General features: G+C 44.0%; 1 protein-coding gene across 1 annotated transcript in view; it reads right to left on the reverse strand.

Moving 5' to 3' along the window:
• The window catches only part of LOC135219105 (mRNA export factor Gle1-like), a 137,541-nt gene that overhangs the window by 57,409 nt on the left and 60,749 nt on the right, over positions 1–19,383 (reverse strand). The window contains exon 3 of the mRNA XM_064255547.1: positions 15,841–15,979. Coding sequence (XP_064111617.1) covers positions 15,841–15,979 — 139 coding nt within the window. The remainder of the gene's footprint in view (positions 1–15,840; positions 15,980–19,383) is intronic.

Here is a 19,383-nt window from a genome sequence, read left to right on the forward strand (position 1 = left end):
TGTGTGAGTCCGCGAATCCAGAGAACGCGAGTATGGGGGGTCCACTGTATATCCTTTTCCTCCATTGTCCCAGATTTCGAAGGTTTTGAAGAAGCTCCTAACTTTCAAAGGAACAGCTTACCTAATAGCCCAAATTGGCCAAACAGGCATGGGTTCCCACTGCTTCAACAACAGACGAAGAAGTCAATTCCATTACTGTCCATTGTACTATCCTAGAAAGTAGGAGGGAAAGTCGTTTACGCATCCTCCTTTCCAAGCCAAGACCTTCACGTGTGGATTTTTTTAATATGATCTACCGTGAAAACTAAGTACCTTGTGCAAAAACTACGGACATCATCTACCCAGCAATACCAGTCTGTGTGGAAAACAATTTTAGTGTCCCTCATTAAAGAGGCTAACCCAAATTCCTTTCCTAGATCACATGATATTAGGAAAGTAAGTACATCATTGGCCTTCTTCAGAAATGTATCATTCGAAGAGGTCTCTGAATGTACTGGGTGGCCATCAGAGTCGGTATTCTTAAAACACTACTGCCACGAGCTAGAACAAATTCGACTGCACTGTGTATCAGTAGGTGGTATGGTTAGTCCTGACCCCATAGGCACCACAGCAGAAAACTGGGGGTCTAGCTAACGGGTGGGTATGTTGACTATCGCTGGGGAAGGTGCGTCAAGATCGCAAACCATACCCAGCATGCTTAGGTAAGTCACCATAAAACTTTAAATTAAAAGTATATTCTATTGTTTAGTTTCATTATCTTTTTTACTGTAACTAGTGGCTTGACATTGGACCTGAGATGATTTAGTTTTAATCCTTGAAATATTTGGGATAAAAATTTTGTGAGTTTAAGTTTTCTGTCACCTGTCAATTTCTTTGTAATGCTCCTTTGAGGATCAACAGCGACTACACTATAAAAAAAAAAAGTTTTGACTCGGGAAAAACCTATTTTTGGTAGTCGCTGTTGAGTCCTCAAAAACCTCCCATTTCCATGACAAAAAACAATGGGATTTGGGTAAAAGGTTCATTCTGCGTTGAACAACAGAGTAATGGATCTTGGTCTTTAAACCGGCCCAATCATAAAACAAGATGGCTGGTGAGCATGCGCAATAGTCACTTCTACAGGTTTTGATGTAGGAAACTGGGTACAGCTTTGCTGAAGACAACATAAAATGCCCAACATAAAATGGCTTCTTGTCTTTGAGTCCATTATACTCTGTCACTTGTCATAGTGTTAATCATTATGGCATAATACCCGGCTACAAGACCAGGCTAAAAGATAGTTCTTTGATATTAGTCTGATCACCATGGGGCACTGGCACACACCATGGAGGACTCAACAGCGACTACCAAAAATAGGGTTTTCCTACGTCAAACCCTGTTTTCCTGGCTCAGTTCATGTCGCTGCGCGAAATAATCCTTTAAATCATTATTTCTAGGGTAAATGATCTAACAAATACCAGAGAATAAACAAAATAAAGAAAAGGTCAGTATAACTGACTCGCTCACCCACAAGGAGGGCGTCGGTATGAACACTAGGGCGAGTGAGACCACTACCACGAACTTCTTGTCAATTAGAAATTTCCTACAGCAAAATCCCACAGGAAGAGAGCTGACCCACAGAACGGGGCAGCAACTACTACTACTACAACCCACGCTTAGGTGACTGCCACGCCTCTGGTGGCCATCCTTTAAAGTTAGAGGTCTTTAAGACGCTGCATTTTTTCGTGCTCTATATTTTGTGCTCTTTTTTGAGGATTTTACGCCACCATGGAACGATCAGCCATCGCATCAGCTAAGTTAAGTATTCCGAAAGGTTTCTATTTAGTTTTTTCCTTCCTGGAGTCAGTATTTGCCGTTTTTTAGGTATAAATACGGATTCTTGGTCGGAAGCATGGCGGCATTGTTCTGCCTCGTGGCGGGTTTCGTTCTCTGTCTCCCATACCCTGGAACCTTCCCTTTATTTTTTCCGTCTTTCTGACCTTTTTATGATTATTATCAGTTAGGGGATCTAGCCTGCATTGGTTTCATGTCATGCATGCATGTCTTTCTATACCTTGCGTAGGCATTTTCTCTTCCATCCAGACCCTAGCCATAGCTCTTAGTATCGGCCCAGGCTAGCTTTGAGTGGTAGACTTTCCTTCGGGTTAGTCGTACACTCCTGGATTTTTTCTCCTACTATATTTATTTCCCCTACTTTAGTGTTATTTAATTTATTCTAATGGTTTTATTTGGTTTTGGTTAGCCTAGGGCGTCTGGTTCGTTATCTTAGCCTAGGTTTATTATTTGTTCATGTCCCCATCAGTTTTGTTGCTTCCTTCCTTATTATTCAGTTTTGATTTGCATATACCAGTTTTGCCATCTCCGCTGATCAGTTTGGTTGCATTAACCTAGCTATAGATTTTGTTGTTTTTATAGTGCTATCGTGCCGTGGTCACCCTGTGATCGCGGTACAGCCAGACGCCCGTCCCAGTCACCCTGCCCTCCTCCCGCTCTCCCACGCTTCCCATAGGAGCTGGGGGGAGGGAGGTCCGTCCTTGCTCGCTCATCCGGGGCCTTGTCTCCCTCCTCTCCCCTACTCGGAGGGAGTAGGGGAGGCTGGACAGACGTTGGACTGGGTATGACCTTGTATCTCTGCTTCACGGTGCTCCGTTGGGACGATGTAAGGGGGTTGGCCTCCCCCCTCCTTTGTTGCTCCGTTGCTCCGCTGTAGGCTCGAGTTCTGTTTCGCCCTCTCGCCCCTCCCCGTGTTGGCGGTGCTCTGTTTTCTTTCCGGAGCTCCGTCGATTGCGAGGGAGGGAGCTAGTATCCCGCCTACGGGCGGACCCCAGGCGTACAGTCGGTCTCCTTTGCCTTAACCATCCCGTCTCTCCGGCGCAACCGGCGGAGACGGACACCACCGCGATTCGGAATCGTCTTCCGGAATTTTGTGCTATTTTATGCTTAAGCTAATCATAAGTTATTGATAAGTTATCTTGAGCTGGGTCCCTCCCTTGCCATCTGCTTTCTATTCCGGCTCACACCGGAGCTATATTATGCCTATTAAGGCGGTAGGGGAGGGGTTATGCCCAAAAATTTTTCGCTCTCCGGCATGCAACGGAGTTCTAGAGTAGCCCTGTAAGTGTTATAATGATACTCATGTATCCTTCCACTTACAGACTACCAACTGTGAGCACCCGTGCTCCAGGACCCCTGCGGACACGAAATCTGCAGGTCCCACGCTCCGTGCGCGACTCCTCACTGGAATCTGCAGGTCTGGTTCCACGAAACGTGTACGATCTGCTATGATCTTGTGAGTCAGTTTTTGGACGGGGTAAGTATTTCCAGCTGTGTATATAGCATGTAAATACTGTATTATATCTTAATTTTAAGTTCAGAATATCTTTTAAGCTTAAGTTCTCCATATTTTGTGAAATATATGGACAAAATTTGTAGGCTTAAGGTTCTTTTTTAGTCTAAGGTTGAACCTCAACTTTAAACTAAAAACTAACAACACCCTCTCTTACAGGCTGCCGCTGTTAGAGAGTCCGCCCTTGCAACCCTAAGGGCTTGGGTCGGCGGCTTTGGCAAGAACGCTGCCAAGGGACAGCCCTACATCCTTGAGAAGAGGATGGCTGTACTTCTGTTCCCCGGCGGCAAGTCGACGGGGTACGTCAACCCAGCGGAGGCAGCCCCGACGATGACGGCTATCCAGCGGCAGGTCGCCGCTTGCATGAAGGAACCAGGCCAGGATATCTCGGCGGAAGTCGCAACATTGGACCTGAACGTGGAACCTATGGTAGGTGTGGACGACCTGTTGGTCGAGGTAGGTACTTTGGATGCCCAAGGGCTTCCCTTGGGCGCTTCTGGATCTTCTTCTCCCGCTATATCGACTGCTTCCTTCCAAGGCTTTACTGGAGCTGAGCTCCAGTACTCGTCGCCTAGCGCTTCTGTGAAACCCAAGGTGAAGGGACACAGAGCGCAGAAAACCCTTACGAAGGCGTCGTCGTCGTCCAAAAAGACTTCATCGAAGTCATAGTCTCGTAAGTCTTCGGCTTTGAACCCCGGAGCAGAGAAGGGTAAATCGTCTGCTTCTGGCTCTAGGTCCTCTAAGAGCAAGTCCTCAAAGGAGAGGCCCCGTACTCCGGCGAAGTCAACGGTCTCTCCTCCTCCTCCTCCTCCTGAGGTACCTCTGCCGAGTTACCCTTCCACCTCTGCACCGGCTCCGGCCTTTGATCCCAACGCCTTCTCCGTTGGGATGATGCAGCAGATGGGGGACTTGGTAGGCTCTTTGAGGACCAGCATGGAGCAGATGTTCTCCGAAAGGATTACAACTCAGGAGAACATTATATCTGGGTTCAACCAGGCCCCTCAAGCTACTCCACCGGCACCTGGTGTTGGTCTGATGCAGCTTCCTCCCCATGATTCTCTGCCTCCGTTCTCAATGAACAACCCCTGGAGAGTGGCTTCATATGCCCCTTTCCAGGACGGACTCATCTCGATTCCAGAGTGCGGTACTCGAAGGATTGAAGACTTCGAGTTCTATCCGGAGAACCTTCAACTGCCGTTCATTGGCTATGCCAGGCTGACGGAGGCAGCCATGACTAGGGAGGATAAGGTCCCGAGGGAGACAGTGTTGTACTCCCGGGACCAAGCTCAAAGGGAGTGGCTTAGGTGTTTAGAGGAGATGGACTGCTCGAACACCAGGATTCAGGCGTTCAAGAGTCCCTTTACCATCTTTACGATGGAAGAAGAGGCTCCTCTCCCCTTCTTAACGAAGATCGCCACTGTAACCATCCCAGCTGGGCCTAAAGGGGAACCCTTACCTCAGCTAAGGGGAGCAGATCCCACTTCTCCGTTGCTCCTTCGCTTGGAGACTTGAGGGAGGATCTGCCTAACACCTTCTCAGCAGGTAAGCTCAAACCGGACTGCGCCATGGACCAGTTCGGCGAGAAGCTGCCTAGACTTCCTGATAGCCTCATTCAAGCTGAGTTTGAGGCCAAGTCTAGGCTTGCCAGGTCGATGAATACCATGGCAATGACAGAGGTAGCGGCTATTTCATATGCTTCAGAGCCGCTCTTCAAGTTGTTGACCAAGTCACAGACTTATACGGTCCAATCGGACCTGTATGAGTTTGTGACTGCTAGGGTCAATTGCCGAAAGCATGTCCTCCAGGAAGCAACTATTCGGCATGAGCCTAATAAGTTGCTTTCCTCGAACATCTGGGGGGAGGGGGCAGACCTTCTTCCCAGAAGCTTATTGGTCAAAGAGGTCCAAAATGAAGCGACAAGGCTCAATCAGAGCCTCAAAGATTGTTGGGGCCTCACTGCAAAGAGGCGCCAAGATCAGGCTGCAGCAGGCAAGAAGCTGAAAAAGGCAAAGCGTTACCAGCCTTATCAGAAGAAGTCTCAAAGATTCAATCAAGCTGTGTCAGCTGTGCCGATTGTACAATCAGGCCAGCCTTCTACCTCGAAGACTCCGGCTCAGCCCATTTACGTGATTTCTCCTCAGGCTCAGCCTTCCACCTCCTACGCTGTCTCCCCCGCCTTTAACCAGGTGTTTGAAGGTCAAGCCTTCCAGCACTATGACTGGTTCGGCAGGGGAGGTAGAGCTAGGGGATCCTTTCGTCAGAGAGGATCAGGAAGGTCACTCAACAGGGGAAAGCACTTCCGTGGAGGCCGCGGAGGTCACTCGACCCAGCAGCAGTGAGATCTCCAAGGTAGGAGGGAGGCTGTTTCTCTTCCGGCATCAGTTGGGATTCAGCAAATGGGCACAGAGCATTGTGTCAAAGGGCCTGGGTTGGAGTTGGATTGGAGACCCTCCTCCACCCAGACCTTTCCTTCAACTTCCATCGAAAGAACTGACGGAGTATGCGGAGGAGTTCCTCCAGAAAGGAGCAATAGCGAGAGTCAACAGATTAAAGTTTCAGGGTCGCTTATTCAGAGTACCAAAGAAAGGCTCATTAAAAAGAAGGGTAATCTTAGGCTTGTCCCGCTTAAACTTGGCCATTCGCTGCGACAAGTTCAAAATGCTGACCATCTCGCAGGTGCGGACCTTACTTCCCCGTGGGGCCGTCACCACCTCTATCGATCTTACAGACGCATACTATCATATCCCTATTGCAAGACACTTTCCCCCTTACCTGGGCTTCAGACTAGGAGATCAGGCATTCTCCTTCAAGGTAGTTCCTTTCGGTCTGAATGTAGCACCCAGAGTATTCACGAAATTAGCAGAAGTAGTCGTTCAACAACTGAGGTCTCAAGGGATAATGGTAGTAGAGTACCTCGACGATTGGTTGATTTGGGCTCCAACAGTCGAGGAATGTCGTCAAGCCACAATGAAAGTCATTCAATTCCTGGAATATCTGGGGTTCCAGATAAACAGGACAAAGTCAAGACTCACTCCGGAGTCCAACTTTCAATGGCTGGGCATTCAATGGAATCTATCCTCCCATACTCTGTCGATTCCATCAGCCAAGAGGAAAGAATAGTGAAAGTCAGTGAAACAATTTCTAAAGTACAAATATGCTTCAAGGAGAAACCAGGAAAGAATCCTGGGTTCCCTCCAATTTGCCTCAGTGACAAACATCTTGATGAAAGCCAAACTGAAAGACTTAACCAGGATCTGGCGCTCACGAGCAAATGTCAGATCCAGGGACAAGGTATCATCAATACCACAGATTCTACGGAATCGTCTGCGCCCTTGGACAAAGTTAAAAAACCTGTCCATATCAGTACCCCTTCAGTTTCCTCCTCCGGGAATCACTATCCACACAGACGCTTCACTAAGCGGCTGGGGAGGATATTCTCAGTTCAAGAAAAGTTCAGGGAACATGGTCACCTCAGTTCTGCCAGCTTCACATAAATGTATTGGAAGCAATGGCAGTGTTCCTGACTCTGAAGAGGTTACGTCTGCCAAAGAACTCTCACATAAAGTTAGTTCTAGACAGCGCAGTGGTAGTCCATTGTATAAACAGGGGAGGCTCCAAGTCAAGACACCTGAATCATGTCATGGTAGCCTTCTTTTCCCTGGCGGACAAGTTCAGTTGGCACCTCTCCTCCACCCATCTGGCCGGAGTGAGAAACGTCATAGCAGATGCTCTATCCCGTTCAGTTCCTCTGGAATCGGAATGGTGGTCACTGGACAACAGTTCGTTCCAATGGATTCTCCGGAAGGTACCAGGCCTGCAAGTAGATCTGTTTGCATCTCAAACGAACCACAAACTTCCCTGTTATGTGGCTCCCAACCTGGACCCTCTGGCCTATGCCACGGACGCCCTGTCCATAGATTGGAACAACTGGGAGAAGATTTATTGGTCTTTTCCTCCGGTGAATCTTCTCCTGAAAGTACTGAACAAACTCAGGACGTTCAAGGGTCAAGTAGCTCTAGTAGCCCCAGACTGGCCGAAGAGCAACTGGTACCCCTTGATTCTGGAATTGGGTCTTCGTCCTCTTCGAATTCCCAATCCCAGGCTCTCCCAGTCAGCACAAATGAAGACTGTGTTCGCTTCCTCAGGAATTCTCAAAACCCTAACTTTATGGACTTCATGAAGTTTGCGGCCAAGAGAGATGCAAATATCGATCCACGAAATATTCTTTTCCTGGAATCGGATAAAAGAGATTCAACTTTAAGGCAGTATGATGCTGCAGTTAAAAAGTTGGCATCCTTCCTGAGAGAAGCGGACATTAAAATCATGACAATCAATTCAGCTATATCCTTTTTCAGATCCTTATTTGAAAAAGGGTTAGCAGCTAGTACCATTACGACAAACAAGTCAGCCTTGAAGAAGATTTTTCAACTGGGTTTTAACATAGACTTAACAGATTCTTACTTTTCGTCTATTCCCAAGGCTTGTGCTAGACTTAGACCTTCAGTAAGGCCTACGTCAGTGTCATGGTTTTTAAATGATGTTCTAAAACTGGCTTCAGATACAAATAATACGACATGTTCATTTATAATGCTCTTAAGAAAAACATTATTTTTATTAAGCTTGGCTTCAGGAGCTAGAATTTCAGAACTGTCGGCGTTATCCAGAGATGCGAATCACGTAGAATTTCTTCCTTCAGGAGAAGTTCTACTTTCTCCGGATCGCAGCTTTTTAGCAAAGAATGAGGATCCTTTGTTGAGGTGGGAACCTTGGAAGGTTATACCCCTTCCTCAAGATCTTTCTCTTTGTCCAGTAACGACCTTACGAGCCTTTCTGTCCTGTCCAGGGACATCCTCATCCTCTTCGGGTCCTCTCTTTAGAAGAGAAAAAGGTGGTACTTTATCATTAAAGGTATAAGGCAACAGATCCTATACTTTATTAAGCAAGCTAACCCTGAATCCTTCCCCAAGGTTTCACGATGTCAGGGCGTAGCCACCTCAATCAACTACTTTCAACACATGAATTTTGATGATTTGAAAAAGTATACTGGATGGAAATCGCCGACAGTATTTAAGCATCACTACTTAAAGTCTTTGGAATCTCTAAAATTTTCAGCAGTTGCAGCGGGTAACATAGTTTCCCCTGACTCTGCACAGTAGTTCAGTTGAAGATCCAGATCCTTGAGTCTTAGCTGCTCTTGTGATGGTTTAGTGGGGGTCCCTTATTTTTTTGCTAGGGTCACCCACAATTGATTGTACATAATGATCTTTAGGATGTGGTCCCCTTATTTTTATGCTAGGGTGCCACATCCCCATTAATAATGGTTATGGTATTGTTTATTAAGATTTATGAATCTTATTTGATGTGTCTTTAGCTTAAGTTTTGTTCACACACTTAAGTTTGTTCCCACACATCCTTTATTGCAATTATTGCTAATGTTTATTAATAATTATTTAATGTGTTTTGAACTATGATTGTAACACTATGTTTATTTCATTAACATATAACTGATGTAAGCCTTTGTATATATATATTAACTATAAGTTACTCTTAAGTATTGTTCTTTATCCAGATTGTACGAACAATTGTATATATATTTTCTTACAATTATAGTATATAGTTGAATTTTAAGTTTTATTGAGACCTTCTTTATTTCAATCTTGTGCTAATTCTCTGGTACAATTTCGCACAGCGACACGAACTGAGCCCAGAAAAAAGGATTGACGTAGGAAAAATCTATTTCTGGGCGATTGGTTCGTGTCGCCAGCAAAATCCCACCTCTTCCCAACCCTTCGCTCAAGATTGATTGCTATCTTCAGGATGGCCACCAGAGGCGCGGCAGTCACCTAAGCGTGGGTTGTAGTAGTAGTAGTTGCTGCCCCGTTCTGTGGGTCAGCTCTCTTCCTGTGGGATTTTGCTGTAGGAAATTTCTAATTGACAAGAAGTTCGTGGTAGTGGTCTCACTCGCCCTAGTGTTCATACCGACGCCCTCCTTGTGGGTGAGCGAGTCAGTTATACTGACCTTTTCTTTATTTTGTTTATTCTCTGGTATTTGTTTGATCATTTACCCTAGAAATAATGATTTAAAGGATTATTTCACTGGGCGACACGAACCAATCGCCCAGAAATAGATTTTTCCTACGTCAAAATCCTTTTTTTGGTTACTCTTCTAAAAGAAGTAGAGCGTACAGTAGTACCTCGAGATACGAAATTAATCCGTTCCGAGGCACCCTTCGTATCATGACGTTTTCGTATCTTGGACCATATGTTACATGTAAAATGGCTAATCCGTTCCAAGCCCTCCAAAAACACCCCAGTAAATTTCATAATAAAGCTAAATTGACCTATAAAACAATGAAATACTACAACAATTTGGACCATTCAATACCTAAATTAATAAAAAAAATGCAAAATATAACCTGTAAATAAAGTGTATATTAGTGTACATGGTAACAAGAAATATACTGTACGTAAAATGTGGAAGCTTACCTTTCGAGTGAGGCTATCTCCGAAAGTGGCGGCAGAGGAGGAGGAGGACAAACGGCAGATACGTATGTACGTACGTACACTTTATTTTAACATACGTAACTATCCAGGAAGATTGCTTCTGCCTACTTTTCACAATGTTCCTGTGTGAGCCTTTTCGGGGGGTGTCTTCTACAAATGATTGCACTTTATGAAAAGCAGCTTTAATTTCTGCCGTTTTTTTTTTTTTCACTTCTTTTTTTTTGATTTTAACTTTTTTTTTAGACTTTTTTTTTTATTTTACGTAGTTTTTTTTTTTTTTTTTTTTTTTTTTTTTTTTTGTACAGAATTTCAGCATTAAATGCTCTCTCTGCAACTGATTTGGGTACTGAATGTTCGGCTGCTGACCTTCAACATAAACTGAAGTGCCTTGATTATACTGGTATGCATGTTGTAAATGATTGGTCAACACCCTCTGTTCAGCAGGGAGTGGAGATTCTACCAACCTTGCAAAGTTTCCAGTTATCCCATGAGAGAGACCTTGATCACTTATCCCATGTGAGAGATCTTGGTCACTTATCCCACGAGAGAGATCTTGGTCAATCATATCATATATGTCGTCACTCAAGAGTTGCTCTTCTTTTTCCATTTTCTGTGAAAAGATATAAGAATTTTTTTTTTTAAATACACACTGATGATCCCGAAAACGAATACCGCATGCGTACTATAACAATGCTGGTACCGAGTGGCCGAGGCACGCCACCACGTGTACATAGTAGATGCATGATGGGAGGGACGCTGGCCAATAGGAGAGAAGGATCTCATGGCCGCGACTAGCATCAGGAACCAATGGGAGAGCAGGAGGATGGTGGCGAGTCTACTAGTACTAAGATGGCGGCGCTAGTTTCAAAATTGTTATCCGGGCGAATCTCGGACTTTCAGAAACCTTTCGTATCTTGAAAACTTTTCGTATGTAGAGCCGTTAAATTTTTCGTATTGGCTTTTGTATCTCGAGTTTTTCGTAAGTTGAGCTTTTCATATCTCGAGGTACCTCTGTATATGTTTGAAGGAAGGACACAAAAGCCACTTGGGTACAATATCAAGATTCCATGCACCTGAATCCTTTGGACACTTGGAAGTCTTAAAGGACTTAATCAGATCAGAGGTGTCACAATTTGAGGACAAATCCACTCCTCTGAGTTTGAACACAGAAGCAAGCATTACTCTATACCCTCTAATTGTGATAGGAGGAGCCAATCGTTTTGATTCCCTCAAAAACAGAAGGAAATCTGCAATCCCACTTACAGAGGTCTCAGAAGAAGAGACTTTATTTTGTCTACACCATCTTCTAAAGACTCTCCATTTAGACTGGTAAAGTTGATTAGAAAAAGCTCTTCTGCACCTTTGCGATAGCTTCTGCAGCTCTCCTCAAAAAACATTTTGCTCTGACAAGGCTTCTGGGGCCAGAGTAGACAGACCTTTATGGTATCTTGCAAAGTGTAGCTGTTTGATTAGAGACTTCTTTAACGGCAGAAGTCTGGGGAAGTCTACAAGTAAATTGAGGAGATCTGGGAACCACTCTTTCCTTTGCCAGAACAGGGCTATGAGAGTCAGAGAGATGTTCTGGTGAAACATCATCTTGTTCAAGACTTGTATCATCAAGCCAAATGGGGGAAAGGCGTGCACGTCCAGTCCCGACCAATCCAACAACATTGCATCAATGAACTACACAAAAGGGTCTGGGACTGGAAAGTGGAACAGAGGTAGTCAGTTGTTCTTCAATGTGGCGAATAATTCTATAGAAGGTTTTCCTCAGTCACTCCAAAGATCCATGCAAATGTTGGTATTGAGAGTACTCAAATGGGAGGACTTAGTGACCTCAACTTAGTTCATCTACCATAACATTCATTTTCCCAAGCATAAAGCAAGGTATAAGGGAGTTTGGTTCTTCTCTGCCTAAAGGAGCAGGTCTCTTGCTGCCTCGTACAATGTGAAGGAATGTGCTCCCCCGTTTTCAGATGTAAGACATAGCAGTGGAATTGTCCACATGTACTGCCACCATTTGTTCCAACATGAGGTGAATGAAAGCTTAAAGTCCCAGGTGGAATGCTAACAACTCTCTCACATTTATGCGAAGGGATTTCTGTGTCACCAACCACTTTCCCAATACTTTCTTCTCTCCCAACAGAGCTCCCCAACCTATGTTGGACATGTCAGCGTAGAACTGTAAGAGTTGGGTGGAGAGGAAGCAGGAATAGGCCTTCTAAAAGTCTTGCTCTTGAATGCCACCACACTAGATCCTCCTTGATTTCGTCTGTCATGCAAAAACCTTCAACTCTGGTTGTGACTTTCTGCACCAGGACGCCTTCAGAAAGATTGTAGGGGTTGCTTGTGTAACCTCCATAGCTTGACAAATTGTTCCACTGCCACTAGGGTGCCCAGCAGACTCATCCATTAAAGTGTGGAGCAGGACTGGCAGGTCAGAAACTCTTGTACTACCTGGAGACAAGAATCTACTCTGTTTGGGGAGAGAAAAGCCTGAAAAATTAGAGTAGTATTCAGTTATCCTCAAATAGAGAATGCTCTGCATCAGGATCAGTTGGGATTTTTCTTTGTTGATATGAATGCCTAGTGAGTGAGCTAAGCAAAGAGTCCTCTTTAGGTCTTTTATGCACTGGCTTTCTGAAGAGGAGCGTAGAAGCCAGTTTTCTAAGTAAAGTGACACATTGATGCCTAGAAGATGTAGCCACTTCCCTACAGGTGCCAACACTTGAGTGAAGACTTGCAGCGCAGTTGAGAGACTGAAACAAAGCACTCAAAATTAGAAAGTCCTGCCCATGATGACAAACCATAGATATTTCTTGGAGTCCTGTTGAAGTGGAATGTGGAAGTAAGCATCCTGCATATCCAGAGAGCACCATCTAAGATGGGCCTCCAGCTCCCCCATAACTTGGGGACTACAAAGATGATCTGTCAACCACTTCTTCAGCTGCTTTCCGAATGAGTGCTTCTACCTCTCGAGCCAGAGCTAAAGACCCACCAAGTCTGGAGAGTAGGACGAAAATACGATGGGAATGCTGGAGAAGCAGAATTTCTTTGAGAGGAATGAAACAATGAAACAGCCAAAATGAAGAACCTGGATCACCCAGGGGTCTGCTCCCCTGCAACTCCATTCCTTCCAAAACAGGTGCAATCTGGCACCTACTGGAGCATGAAGGACTGATGAATCACTCTGAAGCTGGTTTAAAAGCAGGCTTCATCATAGCCATGAAAGGGGTTCATAAATTTGAATGAGGTCTAGTGAATGGTCTGGACTTCCCTCCTTGAAAAGGCTGCTGTTGTAGAGGGGAGCTAGACTTACTAGGAGTCACAACCGCGGACATAGAGCACTTGGCTGATTGTGCTAACAGGTCATTTGTCGACTTTTTCTGCAGAGTAGAGAGGATCTCCTTAACTGTCTCCTGAGGGAAAAGATGGCTATTATCTAGAGGAGAGAACAACAGGGCGGACTTCTGAGACAAGCCAACTCCTTTGGTGATGAAAGAGCACCAAAGTTCTCGCTTCTTCAATGTGCCCAAAGCAAAAAGAGAGGCTGGTTCATCAGAACTATCCTGCATCGACTTGGTACACAACAAAAGGTTTATCAGAACCATTCCAGATCGACTTGTCGGTACACGACAAAACCCCAAGCCAATCTGAAGCAACATACTTTGAGAGAGAGGGGTAGTCCCTCTCTCCTAGCTAGAATCCCAATCATCCAGTCGAGAAAATCATTATATTCCATGACTGAATAAATTCTTGACCAAGTGTTCCAACTCCAGTGATGAAAAACACACTTTGGGCAACGAAAATGCTGACCTATGGTTAGCATCATCCAAACCAGAGAAGTACCCTTAAGATGAGGAAGACACTCCCATGGAAGGACCTTCTCCAGTGACATAAAATCTGTACTGTTTCTTGATTAGTTTCGACGGAGAAAAAGCACACAAAGCTTTCCCTAACTCTCTCTTGCTAGCTAACCCTTCTTCAACCTCTTCAATAGATCTCTTCAAAGCCTTGGAGAGAACTAGCTTTGGTAGGAGAGGATCTGACTGGTTCTTCTGCATCTACATAATTGAAGCAAGTGAACTGGGGGCTGCTGGAACAAAACAAAAAAAAAAGTCTGGAAAAGTCTCCAGCAGGTAATGAATCACACTTGAATAAGCCCTGGATGGAGCAGAGTCAGGTTCCTGTTCCTCATCCTCTGATGAAATAGGGGAAAGAGAGGGATCTGCACTCTTAGGGCCTTGTTGATTCCCTTTAAAAAAAAAAGTCATCAATTCCTCCAATGTCGATGAAGAAGAGCAAGGTTGAGTAACCTTGAGTTGAAGTCAAAGCAACAGGAGTCAGAAGCGTCGAAACATAAGCAAGGGATGGCTTCGCACAAGTTGAGCCCTTAGAGGGAGCCAAACACCAACAATCTTCCAGTGGGTTGGAATTGTCCCTCAAAAAGATGGGCATCAACTACAATCCACTTCTCTGGTCCTCTTAACAGGAAGCAGAGAGAGGACCCCCCTCAGTCGAGCATTTTTTCAAAGGGCGTGAAGCTGGAGCAGTACATCAACTACATTGTCTATTGGGAGAGGAACCACTCAAGTCTGTAGATAACAGAGTACCGAAGGAAACGCCTTTCCAGCAGCGTTCAGTCGACTCCTGCTGGTGCACTACAGGACTGACAGAGGGAGCAACTGCCTGCGGGCAAACCCCTCCAGTCTCTCTTGGACCTCCATTGTGTCTTCTCCCTGAGGTGGGGAAGCAGGACATGGACCTTCATCTAGGAGAGGTGGCAGGACAAACAGCCACCCCTCAGAACGTACTGCACTTACACTGCACTTCACTGTTTGACTTCTCAATAAAAGGCTAAGCAGATAACCCTAGTTCCATTACAGTATTATTGGCTACAAGTCGAATTTCTTCTCAAACCTAGATCTGAGGCTGGCAATGGTATCAGATGAAACTTCAAGGGAAGCTGGTAAAGGAGTTAAAGGTGCAGGAGAAGGAGGACTCAAGCTTGGAGAAATAGCAAGGGGAGGAGGGGAAGAAACAGGAATACCTGCCTGTACAGGAGAAGAGGATGAAGTTAAACTAACTTTATTCTCAGCTCTAAGAGCTGCCTTCCTCTTTCTACATTTGATCACTTTGTCGGAACGAGATGCAAAAACCTTCCATTGTTGCTCACTCCAATCCCAACATTCCACACATGTACTCTCGAGTGTACTCATTACACCCACATTTAATGCACTCGGAGTGTGAGTCATAAATTTGCTTAACTAATCTAGTTCTGCAACCCCCACTGCAGAACCTAACTCCTGATGGACTAGAGTGAGGCATAACGGCTTAAGAATACCACAACTAATTGAAGTTAAGCTAACTAAATAATTAGCAAAAACAACAAAAACATGAAGTGAATATTTCACCAATTGAGAGCAAAAAAAAAACCATCCAAAGTGATGAAAAAGTCTGCACAAACTACCGATGTTCACCAGAAGGTGGCAGAGAATGAATTCACAACACCTGGTCTCTTTTAGCTTTACCTCCCCAATGTGGGGGGGAGATCCTGTCACCTACATCAGCGATGGTGGTGCCACCGCAATGTTTTAATTTTGGTCTACTGCATAGGGAACCTACAGCTAAGTAATTGCACAGTATGACACTGAAATAAATTATAAAGGTGTGCAAGTAAGCAATTTCAATATCTAACCACAATGGGATGATACGAATATTTAAAATATAATTATCTGCACATTTATGTCATAAAGTAAAGTTTCTCTTGCTCTCTAACTTAGTTCTATTCATATAGCACTATACATATACGTAATTTTTTTCAATTATTATGGATAAATAAATTTTTTTCCAATTACTACTATGGTCATATGTTGTACATTATTACAAATTTAACCAATAATACTCAACTGATTCCTGAAATATGAAAAATGGTAAATATGTGCAGTATTCTTAACATCATATGTAAAGAACCAAAAATGTTTACTTACATCTGAAGTTTTTCTGCACTCTTCTTCAAGTTGCAAATCTTGTATTTTCATTAACACACAGTTCTGGTGACGTGCTAATTCAGCTGTCCTGAGGGATGGGTGTCTATCATTGTCTTTGATTTCTTCTGCAGGATCCATCCTGAAGAAGGTTGATTTAAACTTAAAATGACACACTCAACTTTTAGATTAGCATTTGCATTTTCACTTACTTTTTTATGTATCATAACCATAGCCAAAACATGGAAAGAAAGTACTATATTTCAGAGACTGCTCTTTCTCTCTCTTCAGGTAGGTAATGAATGAGAAAGTTACAGAAAAGGCAGTAGTATTTATACCAAGAGATCCATCCACAGGCAAGCAGTTTTCAGGTCACCCCCACTGATAATTCCTCTTTAATCCTCTTAAGTGTTGGTTGAAGGAAGATTTTATCTATGACATCTGAATACCAGGCGCTCTTTGAGATGTTTATTACCTGTCTTTGTTTAATCAAGGCCGTCTTTATCATCTGGCTTTTGTATCGACATTTACTGCTATAAATTATACGTGACAAATTCCAGTTTATTCTGTGGTTATAATTACTTATATGGTTAAAAATAGCTGAGCTCTGTTGGCCATACCTAACTGACGATTATGTTGTATCAGTCTCTGGGGAAGTGTTTTGCTGTAGAACCGATGAAAGATTTGGTCACAGTCCAGGCAGGGATTTCAATTTGGCTCAGGTACACGCAGTCCCCGGTTATTGGCGGACTCGGTTATTGGCAATCCGGTTTTATGGAGCTTGTCTAGCGGCATAAAATTGACGATTTATGGCGCCATAATGGGCAGAGTTCCCATTATTGGCACCGTAAGGGTGCTTATGGCGCCATGAATCGCAGAGTTTCGGTTAATGATGGTTTACGCTCGTTGGCATCCCCCTGGGGAACGGAACCCCTGCCAATAACCGGAGGCTGCCTGTATTTGGGTAAGTACATAAAGGCAGTCTTAATCCTGTCCAGGTGAGGAGTTTTGATTTTATTGTTGGGTGTCTCTCTGGTCTTGTCTTGAGGGGGTTGGAAGAAAATTGTTTGCTTTATAAATCGCTTTCTGAATTATATATGTGGTCAGGATACCTTAAATATGAAAGCTGCTTACAAATGAGTTCAAATTCCTTTTCCAGGAAATCTGGGGAACAAATTCGTAAGGCTCTTAAGAATAGGTTCCTGGCTATGCCTATCTTGATAGGAATGTCATGATAGCTAAAGTAATGTATGAAAATGAGAACGTTGCTTTTCTGTATGTGATAAATTTGTATTCTGTCGTGTCTAATAATTAAAACATCAAGAAAAGGAATTTTGTTGTCTGTTTCCCATTCAACTTCAAATTTGATGCTGGGCACTAATGCATTTAATTTTGAAAGGAACTCATTAAAACTGCCCATCTATTATTCCAAAATGTTAGAATACCATCTACATATCTCATACACAGCATATTTGTGTTTTATTGCATTTATTACCATAGTTTCAAAGTATTCCATGTATAGATTGGCTAAAACAGGACTTAAGGGGCTACCCATGCTACAACCAAATTTTTTTTAATATAATGACTCCCCAAATTAAAATATGTTATTAGATACACATAATTCAACTAACTTTATTATTTTGTCAAGCCCCAATGGGAAATGATCTGAATAGGGGCCTAATTTTTCCCTCAGACACTGTAGAACATCCCATACTGGTACTTTTGTAAATAAGGAATCTGCATCATGGCTTAAAAGCTTGATGTTGTGAAGTGGTATATGTGCTTCTCTGAATTTGTGACAAAAATCTTCCGGGACCTGCACCTCACCTCTCCAGGTGCTCGGTCAGACACCGAGGCACCTGAGTGTCTGTGTAATATCACAATTTTTGAAAGGAAATTGTATTTTTCCTAACCATACAAACCTGAGGGCCTTTTATAAGGGAGAATTACTTTCAGCATAGGCTGGAATACAGCCGTTAAATTCTTGAACAAGGTGGTTTGGCAGTAACTACCGTCTGGTAGGCGGGTAGGCCTGCCTGCCTGGATGTAAACACTCCACTATGCCTTTCAGCCCAGGTTTCAGATTGAGGGGTGGCATGAGGTGGGTATTAATGTAAAGGACCTCAGGTTTGTATAGTTAGGAAAAATACAATGTACTTTTAAAAACTGTGATTTGTTCCTACACGATACACAAACCCTCAGTCCTTTACATAGGGAAGACTCACTAATATGTGGGAGGAATGCGAGTGAGCCTCTAGAACTGACTGGAATTCTGTACACCTGAGCTATTCCTCATGGTCATAAGAGCAAGGAGGAGTACCCTGCCTCTGACAACTTGAATGGAGTATAGGAGCTGCATGATTAAGAGTCAGACTTCTGGACCATTTTGAAATGAATGAAGAATTGTAATTCATCCAAAAGAGGGCTGCGAAGAATATTCTAAGTCAGAGGCATTAATGCAAAGTTCTGGGAAGGGTTTGTATTATTGCCAGTCTCCTTCCTCCCCTTGCTAGAGGAAGGAGCATGAGCATGATTGCTTCTATGATTCTGATAAGAAAAATAGAGAGGAAGCTCAATGTGTAAGCTTACCGCATCAATTACCCGACCAGCAAGTGTAAGTTTGAGTCCTATCCTCAACCTGAAGGAAGAGGAGTAGAAGGATGAGGAGGGGAAGGTGGAGAGGCCTGTCACTCTCGCATCCTTCTTACCTCTGGAACTGCACACCATGGGCGAGATCCAACTTGTCCTCTCGAAGGAGCTGGGTAAGAAAACACAACCTGCGAGCATCCACCACCGGTCCAAGGACCTGTGGGTAGACCCGAAGGAAGAAAGATATAAATATGGTCGCAATGAGATGTCATCTATCTTCCAGTCCGCATATCCTTCAAAGGGATGAAATGTACCCGCCACTGGATGTATCCAACTGCAGAGAAGTCTCTCACGACCTTGTAAGACCTGGAGAAAGATGTGTCATTAGACACTTCTGCATTTGCAGTCTGCAGTGGATAAAGGCATCAGCACTCAATGAAGGGTGTCGATCCTTCATAGGTACAGCAACACACCAACAGGACAAAGTAATAACTGACCTGGATCAACCAATACAAAGTCCAGAGCACAAGAGATCATGAAGGATTCGGACTCGTCATCAGATGCCGAATGATTGTGCTGCTGTACATCCGAGACGTAGTCATGACATGACACCCGACCTTTGAAGGGTCATGCTGAGAACAACCATACAAATCGTCTATCTTGTTCGCCAATGATGCTGAGACAAGATTATGATTCTCGGGAGGCATGTGCACATTGACGAGAGTCAAATGCCTTCTCGAGACTGAGGTCCCTGTGACGGCAAGACAGAAGTTTCTCATTAGTAGTTGAATCTCAACCAAGGAGAAACAATACTATACTACTTAGTGAATGACTAAGGTGAATCTGGACCTACATCTTCACAGTTGAATTGACAAAAGTAAACTCTCACGATTCTGATCATAGAAAAAGTCCCGTCGATGACAACAACCAGTGAAGGCAGTTCTAAACCCTTGTTTT

The sequence above is a fragment of the Macrobrachium nipponense genome, chromosome 1, assembly GCF_015104395.2.
Source record: "Macrobrachium nipponense isolate FS-2020 chromosome 1, ASM1510439v2, whole genome shotgun sequence".
In the NCBI taxonomy this organism is placed as follows: Eukaryota; Metazoa; Arthropoda; class Malacostraca; order Decapoda; family Palaemonidae; genus Macrobrachium; species Macrobrachium nipponense.